The sequence below is a fragment of the Octodon degus genome, unplaced genomic scaffold, assembly GCF_000260255.1.
Source record: "Octodon degus isolate 3935 unplaced genomic scaffold, OctDeg1.0 scaffold00010, whole genome shotgun sequence".
NCBI classification, from domain to species: Eukaryota; Metazoa; Chordata; class Mammalia; order Rodentia; family Octodontidae; genus Octodon; species Octodon degus.
This window is the reverse complement of record NW_004524586.1, coordinates 20,206,167-20,229,277: the sequence shown is the minus strand read 5'-3', so window position 1 is coordinate 20,229,277 and position 23,111 is coordinate 20,206,167. Positions and strand designations below refer to the sequence as shown.

Genomic DNA, 23,111 nt, shown 5'->3' with positions numbered 1-23,111 from the left:
AGTTACAGATTGCGGTGCGTGTCTCTGCACCCTCCAGCATTCCCTTGGCACTGTTCTCACCCTCTGCACCACAGTGTCAAGGTTTGGACAGCCTCTGCCTTCCCCTCTGCTCATCTACCTCATCTTAGCCATCGCATCTCCTCTCTGCCTTGATCAGAGCCTTACAAGTCAGTGCTTGAAAGAGATTTACTGTGCAGGGGATGCATGCACATTTTATCACTGTCCTCTTACAGTGTCATAAGCTTTGCAGTTTTCTCATATCTTGCTGATGTGTCTCATTTTTTCATTTATCGTAAAGTCTCTTTCAATAGTAGGATAAACTAACCATTGTTGTTGTTGTTGTTGCTTTTCCCTGAGGTAGAAAGCATTCTACAGTAACCTGGGAGACTCCATATGGAGAAATTGCTAAAAATGCTATGTGTCTTTTTTTCCCATTCTCGGGAGCCAGAAATCCAAATGGCAAATCATTTCTGGCTTGAACACTCCGCAGTCTTGAGAGACGCTTCCCTCCGTGGTTTTCAGTACAGTGCTCCTGGGTAGTAGGATCCCAGAGGACTCAGCCACGGTCTCCTGACATGGCTTCACAGGTGAAGCAAAGTGTCCTTAGCCTTGGTTCCCCTGTGTAATAATGATCAGAGTGCCCTCATGTGACAGTGCGTGCTCCACTAGCCTTCCTTGCACATAAGAATGCTGGTCTCTACACAGAACAATTATCCAAAGATGCCAGCACCCAGACTCTCTCTGTGCAATCAATAGATTTATTGCTTTTGACTTTAATTGTGCCACAATGATATCCGTCTCATTTCTGGACTCTGCAAGATGTCCTGAGATAGCCAATGAGCTAGCTAGTTATCTGTCAGTGTTTCCAAAGATGGAGCTGGAAACAGCCATATAAATACTCTGAGAAGGCGGAGCAGCAGGCATGAGTTACAGATCTCGAGTCCAAGCGTGCACATTAACTTCATTTCTGAAGAGCAAGACAGCAAAAGGAGTCTGTTAGCACATCCCACCTCCAAGTCTGTGCTGACAGGTGTCTGGAAGCTGGGTATGTATGTTTCAAGTTAAATGACATTGAGACAACCCAGGCATGTTCATTCCAAAGGACTACAGTCTGGATCTCAGAAAAATCTCCTGCGCTGGTCCTAGACAGCTGGTGCTTTGCCTTGGCACCTACGAGCCCTTCTTTTGAGCCCTATTCCTCTGTCTTTGGTGATTCCTCATTCTGTAAATATATATACATGAGGACATCTCTCCATGTTCTGCCTTTTCAAACAGATTCTCAGGTTTCTAAGGATTTCTCGTTTGCCCACATGTCCTTGTGCTTTCTAGCACATGCTGGGGGCGGATGCAGAACAGGATTTCAGAGGCAATGGGCTCAGCCCAGGGGCCGCCCTTTCCACTTATTCTGATCTCAGTGGCCTCTTTCCTTTCTCCTGCTGGGTGTCTGTGATTAATCCTGGAGATGTCTCACCTGGTTACTTTCTTCCAACTGTACTCAGAATCAAAAAGAAGTTGTAACGCTGACTGCTGAGTTAAGGCAAAGCAGAGCTCTTGAAAATGTGAGTTCCCATGCCCTTCTAAAAATTCTGCTTTATTTATAGGTTTATGTATAGGTGCTTTCTACAAACTCCCCCAGGTGATTCTTACAGGCAACCATGTCAAAGACTGTGAATCTGAATAGGAAGATAGTGCTACACAGTGGAGTGCTGGCTCAGTTTTCCCATCTGTGAACAAAGACAACCACAGTCCCTACTCGCCCAGCTGTGAGGAGGATTGAGGATATTAATGGGGGATGATGGCTGCTCTGGTTTGTGTCTAGATGTTCCCCAAAGCCTCATGCAGTCATGGGGCAGGCAGTTAGAGTTTGTGATTGATTCATGGTCCAATGCTGAGGTTGTGGGTGTGAGTGCTACACCCACCCTGGGTGGAGAGCCTGCATGAGAGAGAGAGGCTTTCCGGCTGCTGCTCTTCCCTTTGAGCTCTGGCTGATTTTGCTGTTTTCTTCCCATGAACTGCTGCCATGAGATCCTACTACCCAGCCACACAAATACTCTGAGAATGCGAAGCGGCAGGCATGAGTTACAGATCTCAAGTCCAAACACATTAACTTAGTTTCTTAAGAGCAAGAGGAGTCTGTTATGCCACCTCCTGTTATGTGCCACGTGCCACTCTGCCTTGGAGCCAGCCAAGTATGGACTGAAAACTCCACTAACTGTGTGCAGAAAAAACCTTTCCCTCTTTAACTTTGGGTGTCTGGTATTTTTGTCCCAGCAACAGGAGAAAAGTGACCAAGTCACTGGCTGAGGGCAGTGTGTTATCCTAGATGCTTTCTTTCCTCCAACTCCACACACAGCCAATATCCTGCAGTGATGTCATTCAGAAACACAGCGGTTTTAGGAACTAGAGTATTAAGTAAGAAAAGTCTCCATTTTAATTCTGTTCTGAGGCTGGAGAGACAGCTCAGTAGAGTAAGTGCCTGCCTGGCAAGTGCAGGGTCCTGAGTTCAATCCCTGGTACTGCCAAAAAAAAAAAAAAAAGAATTCTGTTCCAACTTTTGCTAGCAGGAGTCTTGCTCTGGACATCCAAACCCCAGTGAAGCAACCTTAGCCTTGAAATCCAAATTCCCATCTCTCATGCATCACCCTAATTTCTTAAAAACAGGTACATATTAAGTGCTTACGGACACATGTTCTGTTGCTCCCTAGACCTTACCTGGCGCATTTCCTTATAGTTGTGGTGCTTAAAGTCCAGATCATCCGTGGTGGTCATCTCATTCCGTCGGTGATAATAGTTATTAGGATCTGGGGACAGAAAGGTGACTCTTAATTGATTCCCATCATCCTGCTACTTGTGGCATCTCTGTTGGGGACCTGACTCATGCAAGGACTGTGGGGCCAGCAAAATATGTCCAACTTAATGCAGTTTCCAGCTTCTAACATGGCTTGGAGGTGAGAAGACTAGCCCACAGGAAGCCCTATAGGCGTCAGACATGCCAGTGGTGAAGAGTGTGGAGGCAGAACGCCTTGTATTCAAGTCTCCACTCTTCTGCTTGTGTGCTGGGTCACCCTGGGAAAGCCATATGAGAAGTTTGGTCTTAGTTTTCAACCTGTATGCAGGGAAAAGCATGGCACTCCCCTCACTGGCTATGGTTAGCAGTATATGAAATAAACTATGCATCTGACTAAGTGCCAGCACTAAATAAGAAAGATATAGAGCAACATGCATATGCACAGAGACTTTAGGAAGGCTATGGGTGTTATTAGTTTCATACCCAGGATAAATTTCCTTTTGTCTTTTCTAAGAGAGGTCCCATACTTGGGAATCCTCTCCAGGGCATTTTCAAATCTCCAGCTCCAGGGCCAGACAAACAAGAGTCCATGGCTGCTTTAAGCAATCTAGGTTGAAGGCAAGGACTTGGGCACAGAGAAGCAGAGAGTGAAATTAACTCTGCAGAAGTATAAATGCCGAAGAGCATCACTTATTTCAGTGGCCACTGACCACACGATGAAGCAGCATCAGGACAACTGGTATGACATGGATGACCAAGAGAAAAGACAGAGAGAAGCCCAAATCATCAAAAGCTTTCAATCAACCAGCCCTGCAGCCCACTCACATAAGAGAAAAATCCCCACAGCAGTGAAACCAGTGGGAATCCTGCCATAGGGGCCACACATGCCGGCAGATGTAATCAGAGTGTGTTAGCCGAGGTGACCCTGAGAACCAGGGATCATGGGCTAGTGATAGCATGGCTGATCTTTGTTTGATTCCCTTCCATTTAAATAGACCTTTTCCTTTTAATTCCTGTCAATTTGTATTGTTTATATTATTACAATACAAAGAACACAGAGAAGAAAGGAGACATGGAGGAAGAAGAGGAAGGAGACTAGAAGGAAGGAGGGCCCTTCAATCAGCACTGACATCTTTCTTATCTGACTGAGAGTGACAATGAGTCTTACAGGTCCTGCTGGGCTGGTGACATCTCCAACTGGAGAATGCAGAGCTCCCCAGCATGGAGCACATGGTTTAACCTGAACCCCAGGGACTGTGGGCAATGGGGGCTCCAAAGCAGCGACTCCTTGAGCTAAAGCTTTGAAAGGCCCTTCTGGAGACAGGGGTGATGGTCAGCAGCAGAGGCAATGGTGGATGGCAGAAAGACAAGCAGTGGTGCCCTAGGATATCTAGAGCAACAGGCTCTGTCCACAGCACCAATTGTAGTCCTGGGCCTGCTGGTTTCACTGTTATGGGGATTTTTCTTTTATGTGAGTGGGTTGCAGGGCTGTTTGATCAATAGCTCTTGATGATTCTGGGCTATAAATAGCTGTTTGCTAGATCCAGCAGTGACCTGCCAAAATCAGGGTCCAGAAGTTAACAGAATTCCAGCTGACTCCATGGGCTTAAAGTTTGCAAGGCACTATGGGAAAGTATGAAGGACACAGCCAGCAGGGAACTGATACTGCTCCATCAGTGGAGTGGAAGGTGTCCTTAAAGATAGGTTTGCCTTGGAAAATCGAGGCTAATTGCATCAAGTATCACAGATGGATCCAAACATTGAAGGTACAGCTTTTTAACTTTTACATTAAACGGGTTTCCAGTAATACTAGTAGAAATAAATAACCAGCGGAAAGGGAGTAATTTGGGAGAGCAAACAGGCACTTTGTCCAGGCAAAAAAGCAAAAGCCTTCCAGGCTCCAATGCCAGTTATTTCTCAAGCACCTTCCTTGGGGAGAGGGCTGACCATGCCTCTGGCGAGCTGCCTTTCCTGACTTCTAGACCTGCAGGTTTCAAAGCAAAGGGAAAAATATTTTTCACATTCTTTACACTGAACTTACCCACTTGCTGTTTTCTATTCAACAATCCACCTCCAGCCTCAGGGGCCTCTTTCTAAAGTATTTGAAAGCCCCTTTTGTTTTCTGAACGCAAATTTTGTCTTCAAGGTTGTGAAGAAAGATTGATGGAAAACTCAGAGCCCTAAATATAATAGGGCTCTATGTTTGGCAATATCCATTCTTCCTTCAGACTAATCAGTTTGCTGAAAGGCTTGGGTACAAGTTCCAGAACTGTCGCAAAACCACAGATATTTTTCAAAACTTTCAGCCTCCTTGTTTTGAATAAATTGCTCATCTACTTATTCTGACTGGACAGGGTCTTACTAAGAATCTTCGAGGAGGCATCACTTAGGTAAGGAGAGGAGAAGCGAGCCCAGAGCAGCTCCCTCCCTAGTCTGTTCTGAGGACAAAAGAATCCCATCCGCCTTCGGGCATCTCCTCCAGGAGACTCAGTGCAGCTGAGAATATGAGCATGTAGTTCAGAGCCAGCCAGAGAACACACATGCCCAGTCATCATCACTGGCTCAGAGGCAATGCCAGGCCCGCCCTGGACCATCAGGTGTCTCTTCTGCAAGAACTTGGAGATGAAGAGGTTTTTTTGTGAAGTTACCTGGATGAAGCTGTTTTAGTTTGGGGTCTGAGCAGTCAACCTGTCAGTCTGCAAAAGGGTGAGAGCTGGCTTGACCCCCACCCACACACCCAACGAGAAGGCCTTGAGATGGTAGACTCCCATTTGCCTGAAGTCAAAGGCATTCCCACCCTTGGAATTTTCACTTATGCCTCCACAATTTTTTATTAAGCTAATTTGAAGAGGATTTCTGACATTTAAAACAGAGGTCCAGGCAGACTCAAGCTCTGAGACTTTATTTTTGCAGATGGAGCTTTGCAAACTAATGTCCTGCCTGCTTCCAAGGGGTTAGTTTGTTTTTTTGTCTCTTTCAGAAAATACAAAAAGTTTATTTAAAAGCAAGGTTGGCAAGGTTGGCAGATCCTAACAGAATAAAAACATTGAATCAACTCTATTGTCAGAATTTCTTCAGTAGCAAGTAACTACTACAAGATTAACTAGTGTAAGGAGTTTTGTGGTCTCATGTAGATGTCCATTTAGAGGTTGGTCTCAGGGATACCAGAACTGTCTTCAGGTGGGTCTGCCCCTAGCCACTCCTTTCTCTATCCAACTATCCCTCTGCTCCTCATCTGTCTTTCTATTTTTTGTTTCTTACAGTAAACAAGTTTCCTCCTTTTGGCAGCAAAAATAAATTTTCAACATCTGATATATTGAAAACTAGCTGAGTTCTTGAGAACAACTTAGTTATGGTGATAGACAACCACCAGATGTGGTGTCTAAAACTAGCTTTCCAGCCTTATTCCTTTGGCTAACCTACCCAAATTCTCAGCTCTCATCAAGCTAGTCCACTGGTTCTCCTGTCTGAGAACACCATTTTTGACATGTGATCTAACCAGAGAGTGACCACATTGCACTTTTTATCTAGAATTATGCTGGAGTTTGAACTAAAAACTGGGTTGGGTGATCACCCTGTCTAACCAAAAACTCTAAGAAGCAGATCCCCATTCATATGACAGCTTAACTGGCATTTCAAGTTGCTGTACTTCTTAAGACTCATGGCTTTGAGAACACACACATGAAGATGTTTTCTGGTTAAAAATATTGATCCCTACTTAGCCTTTTGTTTGCTGCCTTAATGACCACAACACATATGAGAGCAAACTCATGACATCACCTCTGGCTCAATGTGACCTGCGTCTGGCTAGTGATCAGGGATTGATAAAGATGTAACTTTAATCTTGAAGCAAAAGACTTTCACTAACTTCAATCCATTATCCATTGAATACATGCTTGTAGTCATATAAAGGTGAGAGATGCACATCTCAAGGACAAAGGGCCTCCTCAATGTTATGAAAAAGAAAACACATCCCCAGACGCCTGTACTCGAGTGATGAAGGCTCTTCTCCTCTTCATCTTCTGTATATATGAGAAGGAAGAGATGAGAGAGCAAAGAGAACATGGTAGGAGCCTGCTCTGCAGGTCTGAACAGGCCCAACAGGAATCAACTGCAGACAGGAAAAAACTCTACAATACTATGCCCTAGCTATGAGTTATGTTGGAGACCAGGAGAAGGTGAACAGCATCCTAAAGGGGACAAGACCAGGAGATCCTGCAAAGTGACCTAAAAACAACACTCACCTCCTGGTTTCAGTGCCAGAGCCAACACCAATTGTGGTTTGGCATTTCTTGCTACTGGTCACTCAAGTTTATGTGTCTTTGCTGGTTTTCTCATTGTCGGCCAAATCAAAGGAAGTCATATATTTTGGTAAAAAGGAAAACAGGTTTATTCAAAGCTAGCTCTGAGGAAATGAATGAGCCCATTAGCTTCCAAACACCATCTCACCATGTACAGGTGGGTAAGGATCTTTTGTAGTAACAAAAGGGTAGCCACAGAGAGATAGTGCAGATCTCACCACTGGTTTCGTCACTTCTAGTCATCTTTAGCTCACTCTCCCCTTTCTTTTGGAAAGAAAAGTGGGCTCCAGCTTCTTGGGGCCAGGATCTGCATATTCTGTCACTACTTTGAGGCCAAGGAGAGAAGAGAGTATAGGTTATGTGCTCAGCAGGATCAAGTTTAGAGAACTTACTTATGTCTAAAAATAATTTTTTGAAAAACCCTCTACAATTTAAGTTCCATTTTCACTGATGGTTATAGTCTGCATCCCAAACTGAGCACTAACACACTGCACAGGATGCGTCTTGAGAGAACGGAACAAAGCCCATCACTGCAAACCCACGGGGAACGTCAGGTTGGTTGGGCTGCTGTGTTTCCTGTTGGTGGCTTTTGGCAATGAGCTGGGTTGATGTGTATGGGAGCCCAGCTGGGATGGAAGCGGGTTTCTCTGCTGCAAAGGAGAGCCACCTTGCATCAAGGATATCTAGGGTCTCCTTTGACTGGCTCTGTCTGAAAGGCAAATCCAGAGATACAGAGTGGGAGGGAGGGACCAGGAATAATACAGGGGACATAGTGTAATTATCAATGGGCTCAAAGTGTTTTGGGTGTGATGGCAAAGTTTTGAAACAAAAGAGTTTGTGCTTATACAATGTTGAGAATCACTGTACACTTTGTTGTTTCTTTTATTCGTTCTTAACATGTAAATTGTATATATGAGCAAGTTTTGATGTATGATGTCCATTTTATTTATTTTTTGGTTTTGAGAAAGAGTCCCATGCTCTCCGGGCTGATCTCAGCTTCCTGGGCTCAAGGAGTTCTCACCTCAGACTCCTGAGTAGCTGGGACTTCAGGCCACACCACCACATGCAGCTCAGCCTGACATATTCCCTTTAGCCACCCTGAACCCACCTCAGGCCCTTCTAAATTTCTATTTATCATTTCCTCTATTCACATTGAATTGTACATTTTAAAAGTTGTGCATGGAAATTTCACCTCAATGTTTTTTCTAAGGAACCTCTGGCCTCCTCAAGCGTGCTCCAAGTTACTGAGGCAAATGCCAGGAGCACGCTGCTGTGTAGATCTTTACTGCCATGAGGACAGATTCTCCAAGTAGGTGCCACACTGGCCTCTTGACCTCCATAAGCTCCACCTGCCTGGCCCAGGCCCCTGGGCACAGGTGGCTCCGTGAACTGAGCACCATTCCTCCTGCACAAAGCTGGCCCCTACCAAGAAGTCTCTTTTGTCTAGGCCCAATCCAACTGCTCTGATGACAAAGTTGTCCCTGTGGAGCAAAGCCATAAGGACCCAGGGTGTTGAGACCTTCAGGTAGAGCCAGTCCTGGCCCTGAGTCCACAGGGAATGCTGCATCACTTGTGCTTACCATTTATTAAGGCTCCATTTCGTACAATCCTTGTCAGATAAGCTCCCCACCGTGCAGCCTGCAGAACTCCAGCAAACTCTCATGTCCCTGCTGCCCTGCTTTGCAGACAGCCCAGAGCTGGGAGCTGTCCGCCAGGAAGAACTGGCAAGTGGCTTAACACCTTCCCAATACAACTAACATTGGGCAGTTGCACCAAGGAAGATCTTAAGTACATTTAAACTCAGTAAGGCAGGCCATCCAAATAGCTCAGCAGATTAAAGCAACTGCAAGCAGGTGCAGGGGCCGGGGGCTCGATCCCCTGGCCTGCCATGCCAGCTCTGCCCCCAGGGCATGCTGAGACAGCAATTGAGACTTGATTACAGGCACACACCTGCAATCCCAGCACTTGGGAGGCTGTAAACAGGAGAATCACTATGAGTCCGATCTAGTAGTGAGACCCTGAACACCCTGTAGACTCTTCCATAAAATACAGAATAAAAGATAAAAATAAAAAATAAACTCAATAAGGCAAGCTTGTGCCACAGGGAGGACAGATTGCAGCCAACAGATCAGACCCCCCCCCCCCCCGAGCTGAGAAGGATGCCCAGGAGAAGCGGGTGCACCTCATTCCCTGTGTGGTGAGAGCTGCACCTGCTGTCCTCTCAGACTTTTGGGAGCCACTAAACTGGTGCTCACCAGTATTTTCTGTAGGACTGAATAAGCAAGTAATAAAGGGATGGATGGATACTCTAATCAAGCTCTTTATGAAAAGCTAATTATCAAAGATACACTTTCTCAGGCCAAGAGATCTCTAGATGAGTCACCTGATGCTGTTATCTCCTCCCCATGCATGACAAAGAATGGAGAAAAGTGTGGAGGGGTGGACAGTGGAAGCCATAGCTTTAGGATGGAGGATGCCATGAAACAGTATAATCATGCCCTAAGACTGCCACAACACAAAAGCACAAACCTGGTGGCTCCCAATCACAATGTATTCTTTCTCACAATTCCAAGTGTTAGAGGCTAAACTTCAGGATATCTATAAGATGTTTCTACAAGACCTAGTGGGAGGTCCTTCTTGCCTCATCTTAGATGTGGGTGCCTTTGGCAACCTGGGCTCATGGCTACACACTCCTGCCTTGGCCTCCATCATCCCTGTATGCTTCTCTGTCTCTGCTTTCTCTTCCATTGGATTAGGGCCCAGCTCAATCCCACATGACCTCATCTTAACTGATTATACCTAGACACAACCCATTTCTAAATTAGGCTTCATCTGAGATTTTAGGTGGACAGAAATTCTGGAGGACACTGTCCAGCCCAGCGAAGTCAGTCATGCTGGGCCCTGTACCATAGACTGGTGGGAGAGGTTGACAACCACCATCTTTCTGAGTTGAGTTGCTTCTGCAAAGGAAAAGGTGAGCTCCTTGGTATGTCAGTTCAGCCCAGGCCTAGAGTTTGCTATGACACAGGAAGGGAATCTTTGGTTGCCAAGGGACCTGCCCTCTCAGATACCAGAGTCCTCTCCACATAGGAAGTCCTGTCTTGGAGAGCTTGGCATTTCCACTGCTGGGAAAAATAGGGATTGACCATATCCATGGGCTGTATCCACATAGACAGGACAGAAAACAAAGTCAGAAAAGGTTTAATGGGGATGAGAAGTGAAACTCACCATAGGATCTCAGAACCTTGGGAATGGAGCAGCTGTGGATAAACCAAACCAAGGGCAAAAAAAGAGGGAAGGGGCCGGAGAGATAGCTTGGTAGAATAAGCACTTGCCTGGCAAGCACAAGGTCCTGAGTTCAATCCCTGGTACCACAAAAAATAAAATAAAAAATAGGACAGGGAAGGAAGAGAAAGCAGAGAAAAATAAAATTGCCTGAGAATGTACTCTATGCTGGTCTTCTGCAAAGCAGACCTCCTCCAGTCTTCCCAATATCTATGCATTAGGAATGAAAGAGCTGCTGAAACTTACACCTAAAAATGAAAGCAGCTAGCTCTGCATTCCAGGGAACCAGCAGAGTTCTTTTCATGAAACTCATAACTTTGCAAAGCAAGGTGTCAACTAGCCAGGGTGCAAGAAGGAGAAAGGAATTGACGGTCTCTATTTAAAAACCACACATCACATAAAAACCACCTACCAGCTCCAACCCAGAAACCCAAGAGACAGGGAGTTGGAGGAGAACAGGGACAGAGAGAGGAAACATCAGAGACAAAAGTGGGACAAACAGTCTCAGTAAAGTGGTGCAGGTCAGGGTGGGAAGGAAGACAAAATCAGGGAAGTCTGGGGGGATGGTGAGGGACCTCAGGAAGACAAATGTTGATGTGTGGGTATGCACATCTGTTGTGTGTCTAAGACCTTTGGTAATCCCTAGACTTTCTTCCTAGTCTTCATGTCCATCAGGATCAGTGGAGACTGCTGTTCTAGAATCTAGACTAACTGCTAAGAATGATCTAGGGAGACCATGAACAGAGCTGAGAGAAAGAATGTGATGCAGGAGATACAGGGCAGCCAGGCAGCCACTCCAGGAAGCCACTCAAATACTAGGGAGGGAAGGAAATTAGGTTTTCTGTAGACACTGGGATAAAGGCCTGAGTTACTTCATTTGGTCATTCTAAGAACGTACAGAAGTTTAAGGACTTAGTGAAAATTCTATGGAGAAGATTCCTTACTTTTATAGATGAGGGGAGCAAAGCAAAGAGTATTTCTACAGTGTCTTGAGACCACAGTTACTAAGGATTAGACATGAAATTTGAGTCCAGGTCTGATCAGAGCCAAAGTTTATGCTCTTCCTTTCCTCCAGGCTTCCCTGAGATGGACAAGTCACCTCTTCTTTAAGGGCATGGTAAACAGTAAGGCTAGAGGAGGGGTACCAATGAGTGTTCTGTGTTCATCCTGAAGGGCTAAGAACATCATTTTTAGCAAAGGAGGCTGAAAGAAAGGGAGACGACAGGTACCTTCATGTCCCATCTAATTCTTGACTACTCAGAAGCCCAGACCTGGGTCCTAAGTAGATCATCAACACCTTGGCACAAGTGGGCACTCAGACTAGAACTAATTCCATAAAGAAAAGGAAGAGGCAGAAAAACATCCATTTAAAGAGTTGTTGCAACCATAATGGCCCAACAGAACAACAGGTCACCCCTCCACCAGCCCTGCCATTTGTACATACTGATGGGTGGGAGAGCTGACTGTAACATCATTATAACTCAGCAAGACAAGTGGCTGCTTTACTATTAAACTAACTTTTCAATACCTCATGAACTAATAAGAATGGGTTGGGAGGAAAGCTTAGATCTTGCTCTTCCTGGAGCAAGTAGTATCCCTAGTGGGAGGAAAAAGAAGAATTTCAACTGACCCTGGCTGGCCTAGAGCAATGACTCAGACACTGACCTTTGGTAGCTCCTCTCTACTCACAGGACAATAAGCTCCACCCTCAGATGGCCATAGGTAGGCCTCATCACTAGATTCTAAGTCAAACCCAAGTACCCTAAACACCTGAGTGCTGTGTAGAAGGATAAGTAGTCAGACTTGGTGGCCAAGAAGATGGAGAAGTGACAACTTCCTTCAAATAGGTCAAAGTGACACGTTCACAACAGAATCCACTGGGCACCAGCAGAGACCTCAACATCCATCCCCAAACTCAAAGATCATTTTCCAGAATTCTGGGCATTACCCCATCATCCTTTGGGGAAGTCACGTGCAAAGCTTGCCAGGTTTTTGTAAGAACCAGGCAGTGAATGCGGTAGGTATTTTTTTTTTTCACAAATCTAAATTGCCTAAGTCTTCCAAAGCATTAACCCAGAAGTCAGCTTCTACCTGACCCATCCTCTGGTGCTCTGTCCAGGATCTAAGTGTAAATCATTAGTCTAAACTGGACCATTTACCATCAGAACTATTTTTACATGTACATCTCAGAAGTATTAAGCACAGCCAAGCTAGGCAGCCACCAACACTGCCCATCTGCAGAACCTTCATATCTTGCAAACTTGAAATTCTCTATACTCATTAAACTAAAACTCTTTGTTTTTATTTATTTCTGAGCTTTAAAAATCCTAATGCTAAACCTCGGTACACGATAATGCACTTTCCAGTTCAAAGATTTCTGAAAACATTCTTCACAAAGTCTTAAAAAGCATCATGACCCCCTGAGTCCACCCCCACCAGGGAGTTCACAGAAAGGTGGCAAGAATTGGAAGAGACAGAACAAAGTGATGCAGAAACAAAGGTCAATGAATTTTTCATAACACAAAGCTCCAGGAAGAGCAAGTTCCCAGCTGGCTGCATCTAGACCTCAAGTTCACCTTGGCTTTGCACGGCTAAATTGGTTGGGCCATTTGGCCTCATTGCTTTAATGAAGGAATCTTACTGGCATGAGATGATAAACCAGGCTCCCTTGTCACCCTCCAACCGCAGCACCCCTAGGAAGCACGTGTGAAGAGCCAGCATACTCTAGAGACTGCTGAGTAAATACCTCAGCAAAAAAACGGCCCTAAATTTTGGGCAGGGGAGTGGGGACGGAATCGCACTGAGTCCATAGTTGAAAGCTACCCAGGTGTTACAATGCAACTGTCATTATGAGGGTTTTAATAGCCCCCAGGACCTACCTTCAAATACATGCCAAGAGGGAATGTATTCCCAACTTCACAGGGAAATATTTATTTCATGAGACTCATGCAGACTGCCCTCTGCCCTTTACTAACAACAGATGAATTCCCACCTGCAGAGAGAAGCCATCACCCTGCTCTGCACAGCAAGCAGACCACAGCTGAGCTGAGCAACACTCCTAGATTGACTTAAAGAGAACCAAGCCCGTGATTCACTCCCTGAAGACTCCTGCTGACATCTATGTCCACAGGTCCCAGAGAGAAGCAGGCTGGACCTGATACTGCAGTTCCAGCAGAACCAGCCACAGAAGGGGGCTTAAATCTTCAGTTAGGAAGCACCACAACATTCCTTCTACCAGCCTTGGAAAGATACACATTATTTGTACCAGCAATCCTACTTTCTATCCTCCAGTTTCAGGAAAAAAAGAATGTGGACACAAACACACACACACACACACACACACACACACACAATGATTGAAACAAGGATGTGCACTGTGGGGCTGTTCATAGAACCAAAATATTGGACACAAGTGAACTTTCAACTACCCAATGCAGATGAAAACCACAGAATTTTGCCCATGGACTAGGAAAGAAAGCAGTCATAAGACAGTAGGTCTCGAGTAGCTCTAATGCCACTTTGCAATCCAGTAAGTGCAAATAAATATAACATGAAAAATATGATTTGTGGGTAATGAAGCAGGTAGATGGGTCCAACTCACTCACCCTGTGGTTTGTGTTCAAAAATTCCTTGGCTGGCACAGCAAGATCATGGATATTGTGAGATTGAAAGAAAAACAGCAAAATGACATTAAATATGCTCTGGAAACACAATAAACATGAGTTCACGATGAGGTTGTGGCAGCAATGGATAGAGTATTATAGCTGGTAGCCCTCTGCCCCAGCAGCACTACGAGGGACTGGGGTCTACAACGCACCAGGTCCCCAAGTCACAAGAGCAAGACCTCCTGGAGGAGACACCTACAAGAGATGGGTCACAGCTCTGCTTTGGTCCTCATGGCCTGGCTGGGGGTAGCCAGCAATGAGCAAGTTCCTACAGGCTCCAAAAAGGGATGACAGGGAGAGTCTTGGGCTAGGTATCTTCTCCAGAAATGTGTCATCAGGGTTAACGGGTTGCTTCCTGAAGGCACAAGCCAATGACCAGGCCAGCCTATGGTATGTCCAGAACAGACCCTGTTAGGGAACTAGATGACATATCAAATTCCTGCCTTTCTTCGTGATGCACCGAGGCTCCACCCAAATTTCATCAGATGGAAGTAGAACCTGGGGACACAACCTAAGAGAGTGAGGATTCACCAACGAGGTATCTGAATGAAGGTCTTTAAACAGAAAGACAGCAAGGAAATTAGTTTAAAAGAAACATCTGAAAAAAAATGAAGTTCTGCAACTACCCGTCCCCCCACTACCTAGTATAGCAGAATCTGCTAAAAACAATAAACATACCCTCTCCCAATTTTTTTTTTGAGTGTCCAGTATTGTACCAGGGTCTCATGCATGCCCATAAGCGCCCTACCACTGAGCTACATCTGCAGCACCTCCAAAACATTTCTATAATGCTCTTGCTTACTTTTGGGTGACAATATTAGGTGAATATTCAACATTTCAGGGTGAATGCACATCACTAAAAAATCACAGTGGGCAAAATCACAACCACGTATGGAGAGAGACCTCAATGCCACCATTATTCATGGCATTTCTGAGTGGGATTATGAGAAATTTATTTTTGTCTTCTTTTTGGCTCACCTAAGTTTCTGCGATATTCTGCACCAGACGTACATATTCTTTTTAGCGCAAAGCAGTTTACCAGCCTATGCACCTGTTACCCATCAGCAGCCTGCCCTGTAGGAAGTACCGAGGGTGAACTCACCTGGCAGTGGGCAGCCGAGGATCTCCAGCCTCATACAGATGTTCCCATTATCAAACCAGGACTGTGGGTTTATGCGAATGTAGCGGGCCACCATGGGGACAGGCAGCTCGTTGAGCACAGGGATCTCCTTTTCAGTGTTCCCTTCAAATATCTATTTACACTCAAGGGGGAAAAGAGGAATCTTTTACAGCTTGGTTATCATGGAGGGAGACTCAGTAATTTAGTAAAAAAGACACTATTAAGAAATCCTAGGGGCTGGAGAGATGGCTCAGTGGTCTAAAGCACCTACTTGGAACTAGCTTGGCAAAGCATCAGGGACCGCAGTTCAATCCCCCAGCACCACATGCCAGCCAGCCCCGCCCTCTGGTGGGCTGAGCTGGCCACACACACACACCTCTCTCTCTCTCTCTCTCTCTCTCTCTCTCTCTCTCTCTCTCAAATAAATAAAAAAAAATTAAAAAAAAAAAAAGAAATCCTAACTTGTACTGAGCATTGAGGGGAAAAGAGAAATATGTACATTCTAGAACATTCCCCAGGAAGCCTCACCAGCAAGAGTGGGGACAGCACTTACCTATGGTGTGACAACCTCAGTGTCAGGGCATAGGAAATTACAGAGCTTTGAGATTTTAGAAGAGACCAGGAAAGCTTGGGGAGAAGGCACCATTTGACCAGGCACGGAAGGAAAACTATATATATTCATAGGGATGGAGATATTTCACAGAAAAGAAATAGTAATAGTTAGAGATGCCCAGAAATAGGTTTCATTGTTAGAACAGCAGTTGGTTGCCTGCTATGAGAACCTGAGAGTCTTAGGGTGGGGTGGCAATGAGAAAGTAGAAAAGAAGCGGTAGTCAGTTATATAAGGCATTGAATAGCATGCTAGGAATATGCACTTTAGAATCTGAGTAGGAAAGTAATAAGATCCGAGCTAATAACAGGGCTAATGACCCAAGGTCATTGAACTGAAGCCCGTAAGAGCCCCCAGCATATTTGCCACCTATCTACACAGGGTTAAGAGGAAACTACAAGAGGTCACATCACAGAAGCTCTTCTGTTGGAGTAGAGGCTGAATTCAGAGTTGTCCTCAATGTGGTACATTTGGTACTGAGCTTCAGGGCATAGAAAGGGGGTCACTGTCTCTTGGACGTTCATGGTTCATTTGAGTTGACACAGAACTGGAAAACCTCTAGGGGACTGAGCATATGATGCCTCTCTTCGTAGAGTCCACATGGCCGGGCACAAAAGGTAAGGTTATGGGGCAGAAGAGGCTTACCATGTCTCCGGATCCATTCTTAACAGTGACCCATGTATGGCTGTCGTTGCTCACCATGACCTTATAGGATGTCACCCAGTCACTCCTACGAGAAAAATAATATATCTTTGGAATAACACCCTCTTAGAATGTTTATTTCTTCATGCAGAGGCATAGAAGTAAGAACAGAAACATTCCAATGCTGAAATCCCACATTCCATGGAACAGGAAACCCCAATCCATGGTTCCTTGATACCTCTGGACTTTTTTTTTTTTTTACCTTGGCCAGGTAACAACCTTGAAAGAGTAATGAAAATATTGAATGGTTTAATACACTTTAAACATTTAGGATAAGTCCTAGGCCTTGGTAAACACTCAGTGTTGATCACACGCATAATGGTATGCAAATACCTACCTACTTGTGTTAAAGAGTTATCTCAAACACAGCAAAAGCTTGCTAAAGTGACACATGGAAATATAATCTCAGTAAAGACTGTAACTTGCTGCAGAAATTTCATTTGGAAAACTGACTTGAGAATGTAGCAAACCAGATCCCACTAACCTCCAAAATAACAGCTTGGGTCTATAAAAAGCATTGAGTTTCTCCTCAGCTGTCACTCACATAGACAGACAGTCCCCACCCCAGAAAAAAAAAAAAAAAAAAAAAAAAAAAAAACAGTGATGGCTAGGCTCTGTCACCACGTCCTCCTGCCCACAATTTACTGAGGGTAAAACAGCCTTAATCTGACTCCTCAGAGTAGAGGTCAATCTGATAGGGTTCACAAAAAACAAACAAAAACTTTATACATAAACACATTTTTCTCTGTCTGGTTTTCTCTACAATACTGTTAGGCAACATAATAAAGTCTTTCTGTGTATTTTCCCTTTGTAATTTTTTAAATATTGGTACTAAGTACTACTTTCCTAGTCTTTAAGATAATTCTGCCCATGGAAGACTTAGGGCTCCTTCCTTACTGTGAGATCTGCTCCATCTCAAGCTATCTTTACAAGGATCTGAGTTTCCAGTCAGAGTAAAAACATCATCTAGTGAGCTTAGAGAGAGGAGCAGCTGGTTCTGTTTTCTCCCACCCATCTGACTGACTTACATGAAAAAGTCTTCCTAGTGGTTTCGGACATGCTTAGAAACAAGCCTCATCTCACAGTCCACCCCCTCTCCTCGGCCCTCCCCACCAGATACCTGTTGGAAGTCAGTATCTGTCAAGCAACACTTCCTGCCTCTGAGAGCTCTCAGCAAGAGGCAGGGCTGCAGATGGAGATGCAGCACCCACTAAGAAGCACCTCAACAACAGGTCCTTTGCCTGGAAAACTGTCCTCACCCAAAACAGCCACCTGTCTCCCACACCCAAATAATTTCCAAATGGCCTGCAGCTGCCACGCTCTTTGCTTTCTGTTCTTCAGTCAATAGTGCCCAATGGTGACCCAGCAAGGCAGATGACGGGTATGGGCACTGTCTCCTACTGAAAGAGTAATGAACTCAGGAAATCACTCATGAAAAGAAACATAAGATAAATTATTAATTGAATAATTAATCAATTATGTATCTCAGATCTCTTTTCTGAACTGCAGAGCCACACCAAATCCTTCTACCTGTGCAGGCTCTCCACCTAATGTCTCAACATCTCATATAGAACCCTGCCCCAACCACCCAATTGATTTCTGCCACTTCATGCCCCAGCATGGTGGTCTAGCGGCTGACTTCACAAAGGCACGTCCACCCACTGGAGAGGACAAACCTGCAGGCATTCTTGATGCTCCACTTCCCTCTGCCCTACATTCAATCCGTCACAAAGCTTTGTGAATTTTAAGGTCACAGCTCTGTGGAACTCACACAACTCTACCCTTCCACTGTCACCATCCTGGCCCATTCTTTCAGGCTGACAGCTGCCTACAAGTGATCTACTGGACTCTAAAAACCTCCTCAATCCATCCTGCATCCAGAGGCTTCCTTTTCTAGTGAAATAGTGACTTGTCACTTTCTCTTTAATATACCTATTAAGCCCTAGATATTCTTTTTTTTTTTTTTAGGATTTATTTATTTGGTACAGGGTCTCACTACACAGCTCAGACTCCTATTGATCCTCCTGTCTCAGCCTCCCCAGCTCTGGGATTACAGGCATGTGCCACCACACTGGTTTCAGTGGCTGGCATGGTGAGGGGCTGGCACAGCACATGGGACCAGGGATCGAACCCTGATCCTTGCACTTGCCAGGCAGGTGCTTAGTCCACCAAGCTATCTCCCCAGCCCAAGTATTATACATTCTTATAATAAACAAACTCTTATTTTAGTATTAAGACCAAGGTCTTCACTATGATCTCCTGGGCCTTTTCTTATGTCTTGTTTTCTAGGTTCTTTTCTTCCATTCCAGATACTGATTTCACATGCTCCTGCCTCAGGGCCTTTGCACAGCCTGGTCCTCTGTCTAGATTCCTCCCCTGCCTGTGAATTTGTGCCTCCAAATTGTCAGAGCTCAGAATTTACCAAAAAGCTCTCCTGACCCTCCAGTGGAGCCGATTACTTTTCTTATTTTTGATCTTCACACTTATTTGAGTCTCTAATTTTAAACTCCTGTCTGGGATTGTCTGAAAGTATCTCTATCTCCACTGGAGTCCAAGTGTCTCACAGAAGGAAGAAGAAGAGGGCATGGTACTTTGGAGGCCAGGGAAAGAAGCTGATGTTCTGGAGCACACGGTGAGGATGCGGGAAGTGGGTGCAGGGATGGCCTGGTGGGCTTGGTACACCACTTGGGGAGTGGCCCTTTTTCTGCAGGACAGAGCTGGGTCTCCTGAATACACCAGCACAAGGGTTAAAAGAAGACCAGTAAGAAGGTCTCCTCAACCTCTGAAAATTTCACCTCAGCAGAATGTTTGCCATCAGGAACTGCCTCAGAGTTCCCCTGTTTACATGATAAAACAAACCCTCCCTTCCACCACCTTTGTCCCCAGCTGGAAGGAAAAGATAACAGCCACAGAAAGGCACCCTTACCAGAAGTGCACGGGGCCCTTGTTGGCACCACCTCAGACTCACTTCGCATTGCCGTGTTTTGTATTGGGAGCATCTGAGGATGAAGCCCAGAGCTGCACACTGCTACGCAAGTGCTGCACGAGACACACCCAGGGCTGCGCTGGCCCTCACAGCTTACCTTACCAGCTGATAATAGATAGTAATAACATTTTCATTCTCATTGCTTTCTAATACTTCTGAGAATGTAACACAGTGTACCACAAGTTTTCTGCGCTATTGTTAATGAGTAGTTTCCAGTTTTGATGATCGTGAACAGTGCTTCTATGAATATATATATATATATATATATATATGCAAATAGATACAAAATTGTTAGTGTATAACTGGGATAGGAACTTCTGTGTTATTTTGTCATATGTCATAGAACAGACATATGTCATATGTTTATGTACTTGTGTTCGGCTGTAGTAGTTTTTTTATTTTTATTTTTTATTTTAGGGAAGGGTCTACAAGGTGTTCAGGGTCTCATTACTACATTGGATTCACAGTAATTCTCCTGTCTGCAGCCTCCCAAGTGCTGGGATTACAGGCATGCATTACCACGCCCAGTCTCAATCACTGTCTCAGGGCAACCCGGGGACGGAGCCAGCATGGCAAGCCCAGTGATCAAACCCGCGGCCCCTACACCAGCTGGCAGGTGCTTAATCCACTGAGCTATTTGGTCAGCTCCTGTAGTAGTTTTTTGAATTAATTGTAACTCTCTGCTGTCATAGCAACAATGTGGGAGAGTTCCAGTTGCTCCACATTCTTTCCAGCACTTGTTTTCATCTTTCTTTTACATCCTAGCCTTTCTGATGGTTGTACTGTATTATCTCATTGTAGCTTTTAGTAAGCTTCAATGTTTTGTGTGTTTGTTGGACATTCAAATAACATTTATGAGATATTTACTCAACTTTTCTCCTTTTCAATTCGTTGCAGTACTTATTTTGAAGCATTCTTCATATATTCTAAATATGAGTTAAATGAATATATATCACACATATTCTAATTCATCTTCATTTTCATTCTCCTTGGGGTATATTTTTACAAGGAGAATTTCTTAATCTTAAAATAGTCCAGTTACCAGTTTTTCAACATTTTGGGTATCTGTGCCCTTCAGTAAAATTTTGTCTACTCCAAGATCATTAGGTACACATCAATGTTTTCTACTAAAACTTCATTGCTTGACCTTTTGCATTTAGACATGCATTCCACATGAAATTGATCAGTGTATGCTTTGAGGTAGGGATAGATATGCATTGTTTTCTCTATGGGCTTCAATTGACTCAGGATACTTACACGCTTACGAGCTATCGTACCTCAGAGTCATATTTGCCATAAATCATATGATTTTTCTATACCTAGGGATGTTCTGGACACTCTATTCCATCTCAGGATTCAATTTCTTGTCCTATTCTAAGCCTGCCTTGTCTTAATTTCTACAGGTATGCAATAGATTTTAATATCTTCCAACGTATGTTTTCCGACTTTGAGTTTTACTTTTCAAAACTTCTTTCACTATTCTTGGCCGTTTGCCTTCCCATATAAATTTTAAAATCAGCTTATCAATTTCTAAAAATAAAATCTGTATCTTACAACTGGGATGACTGAATATGTTAATAAATTTGGGGGAGCTAACAGCTTTACAATCTAAAACTTTCCAGTACATAAGAATGATGCATCTCTTTACTTATTTAGATCTTCTTTCACTTATCTTTTGCTAGATTTAGTCCTATGTGGTTGATTATTTTCCTTCTTTTACATGATATTACTAAGTTAATTTTTTCCATGTTTCTTGCTGGTGTTACCAGACACTCAGGTCTGGGCTGCTTTTTAATTTCCAAGAAGTATAGCGTGCGGGGGTGGGGCAGGGGAGGAGGGTTTATTTAAATCTAGCTCAGAAGGATATAGAGGACTGAATGCTGCACTGGCCTCACCCCCAGGCGGGCTGAGCTGGCGATGGAGTCTGGACATGGTGGTGCTTGCCTGTAATCCCAGCACTAAAGAGACAGAAATCAGGAGGATCACTACAAGTCCAAGCTGCATAGTGAGACCTTGCACAAAAAAATAAAAAGATAGAGATACCTATAATATCTCGTATACTATCTCATCTTGTCCACATGAAATTTCTTTTTCCCATGAAAGATATGAACAAAATATAATGAAATGATAAGGAAACCCCATGACTTTCCCTTATCCCCCCCAGACCCTTCTTTCCTTCTTCCCTTCTTTGTGAAAAAGAAATCTAAAGCCCACCTCCTCCAACAGGTATCTGCATCATCCTTCCAGACAGATATGCTATTTTCTAACAAAGGTGTTGACTTTCTGTGGATCCATCTGAACAGAGCAGATAAGCACCACAATGAAGTTTAGAGAATTAGTTTACTTCTAAAAGAAAAATCCTCACTTTTAAAATACATTTTAGTCTCTTGATTACTTTAGTATGCAGATATATAAATGTTTTCTGTATATAGCATTTTCTGCGAATTCATTAAAGTATTCTTTTTTAATGTGAAACAGAGTCTTTATTTTTGTTGTTCTGGGGATCAAATACAGGGCTTTGGGTCAGTGCAGTATCAGAGCTGTGCTTCCAATCTGAGGCTATCTCTTAAAATATGGGATCATTAACAAATAAGAGTACAGAACACACCACTATAGGCCCTAACACAGTTATTTTTTTCCATAATCTTATTGAGAAACAAATAGCAATGAGACAGTTTCAAATCAAATTGGTAGGACAGTTTCAATAACTAACACATTGCTTACTCTCTTCCCAGTGGTCATTTGCTATACAAGATACAGACATGATTTCCTATTTAAAAACACTATTAGAACAAATCCTGCTATTCATTAATAGAATGTAACTATACATCTATCCTAACCATTTTGAATACACAGACACAAAATGGACATTCATCTGTATCCCCGTTTTTTGTTTAGTTCTGTCATTTGGATATTATAGGTGTGTTAACTCAGCAAAATATTTTAAAAGTGTCCAACAGTCCATAACAGTAATGGGTCTTCTGCTTCACTGGCAATGTCAGAAATTGTTGAACCTGAGTCCCCTACAGCTCAACATAACACCATGGCTTTACTTCTTCTACTTCATTCTTATGCTTTTCTGCTGGATAGTTAAGACCAAGATAAAGCAGGACCTATGCAACAACAGTTGTATCTTTTGGATTTGATAAGGTCAGTCAAATTCCCTCAGGATTTATTCTGAGATCCTGTATCTCAGATTGTAGAATCTTTGTCAGTGTCAGCCATGTGGATGAGTCACAGCCATTGGTTGGTCAATGTGCTCTCTGTGAAAGCCTGAGATCCATCAAAGCTTTACAAATCAGCTGGGGTGTTTTCACTGATAAACAACACATAGCAGGTGTGCATCATTACAAAATATGTATCTGCCAAGGTGGAGCCACTTTAAAGAGTGAGTTTTGTCTTGTATCTAAAGTGGATACAAGCGTATGTTTAAACTGCAAGATTTTTACTTGCTAGAGAATCTGTTTTAATATAGTGGTTTGGCCTCTGATTATTTATAGGTTTTATAAATTTTAGAATCAATTTCTCTTTAAGGTGGCTCAGATTTTTCAACTCTTGTGCACATAAAATTGAGTTGAAGTTCATTGTGCCTTTTTTTCTTTATCCAAATTTTGTGTTAAAGCTTCATATGGTAACTGCATCCTGTTCAGGCAC

The 23,111-nt window shown here is 43.8% G+C and overlaps 1 protein-coding gene across 2 annotated transcripts in view; it reads right to left on the bottom strand.

Moving 5' to 3' along the window:
* Cpxm2 (carboxypeptidase X, M14 family member 2) overlaps window positions 1-23,111 on the bottom strand; it is a 192,408-nt gene that overhangs the window by 31,349 nt on the left and 137,948 nt on the right. For both annotated transcript variants that reach the window (XM_023709023.1, XM_004625594.3), the window contains 3 exons: window positions 16,415-16,499; window positions 15,142-15,292; window positions 2,713-2,801 (listed from right to left, as the gene is read on the bottom strand). In XM_023709023.1, the coding sequence (XP_023564791.1) occupies window positions 2,713-2,801; window positions 15,142-15,292; window positions 16,415-16,499 (325 nt within the window). The remainder of the gene's footprint in view (window positions 1-2,712; window positions 2,802-15,141; window positions 15,293-16,414; window positions 16,500-23,111) is intronic.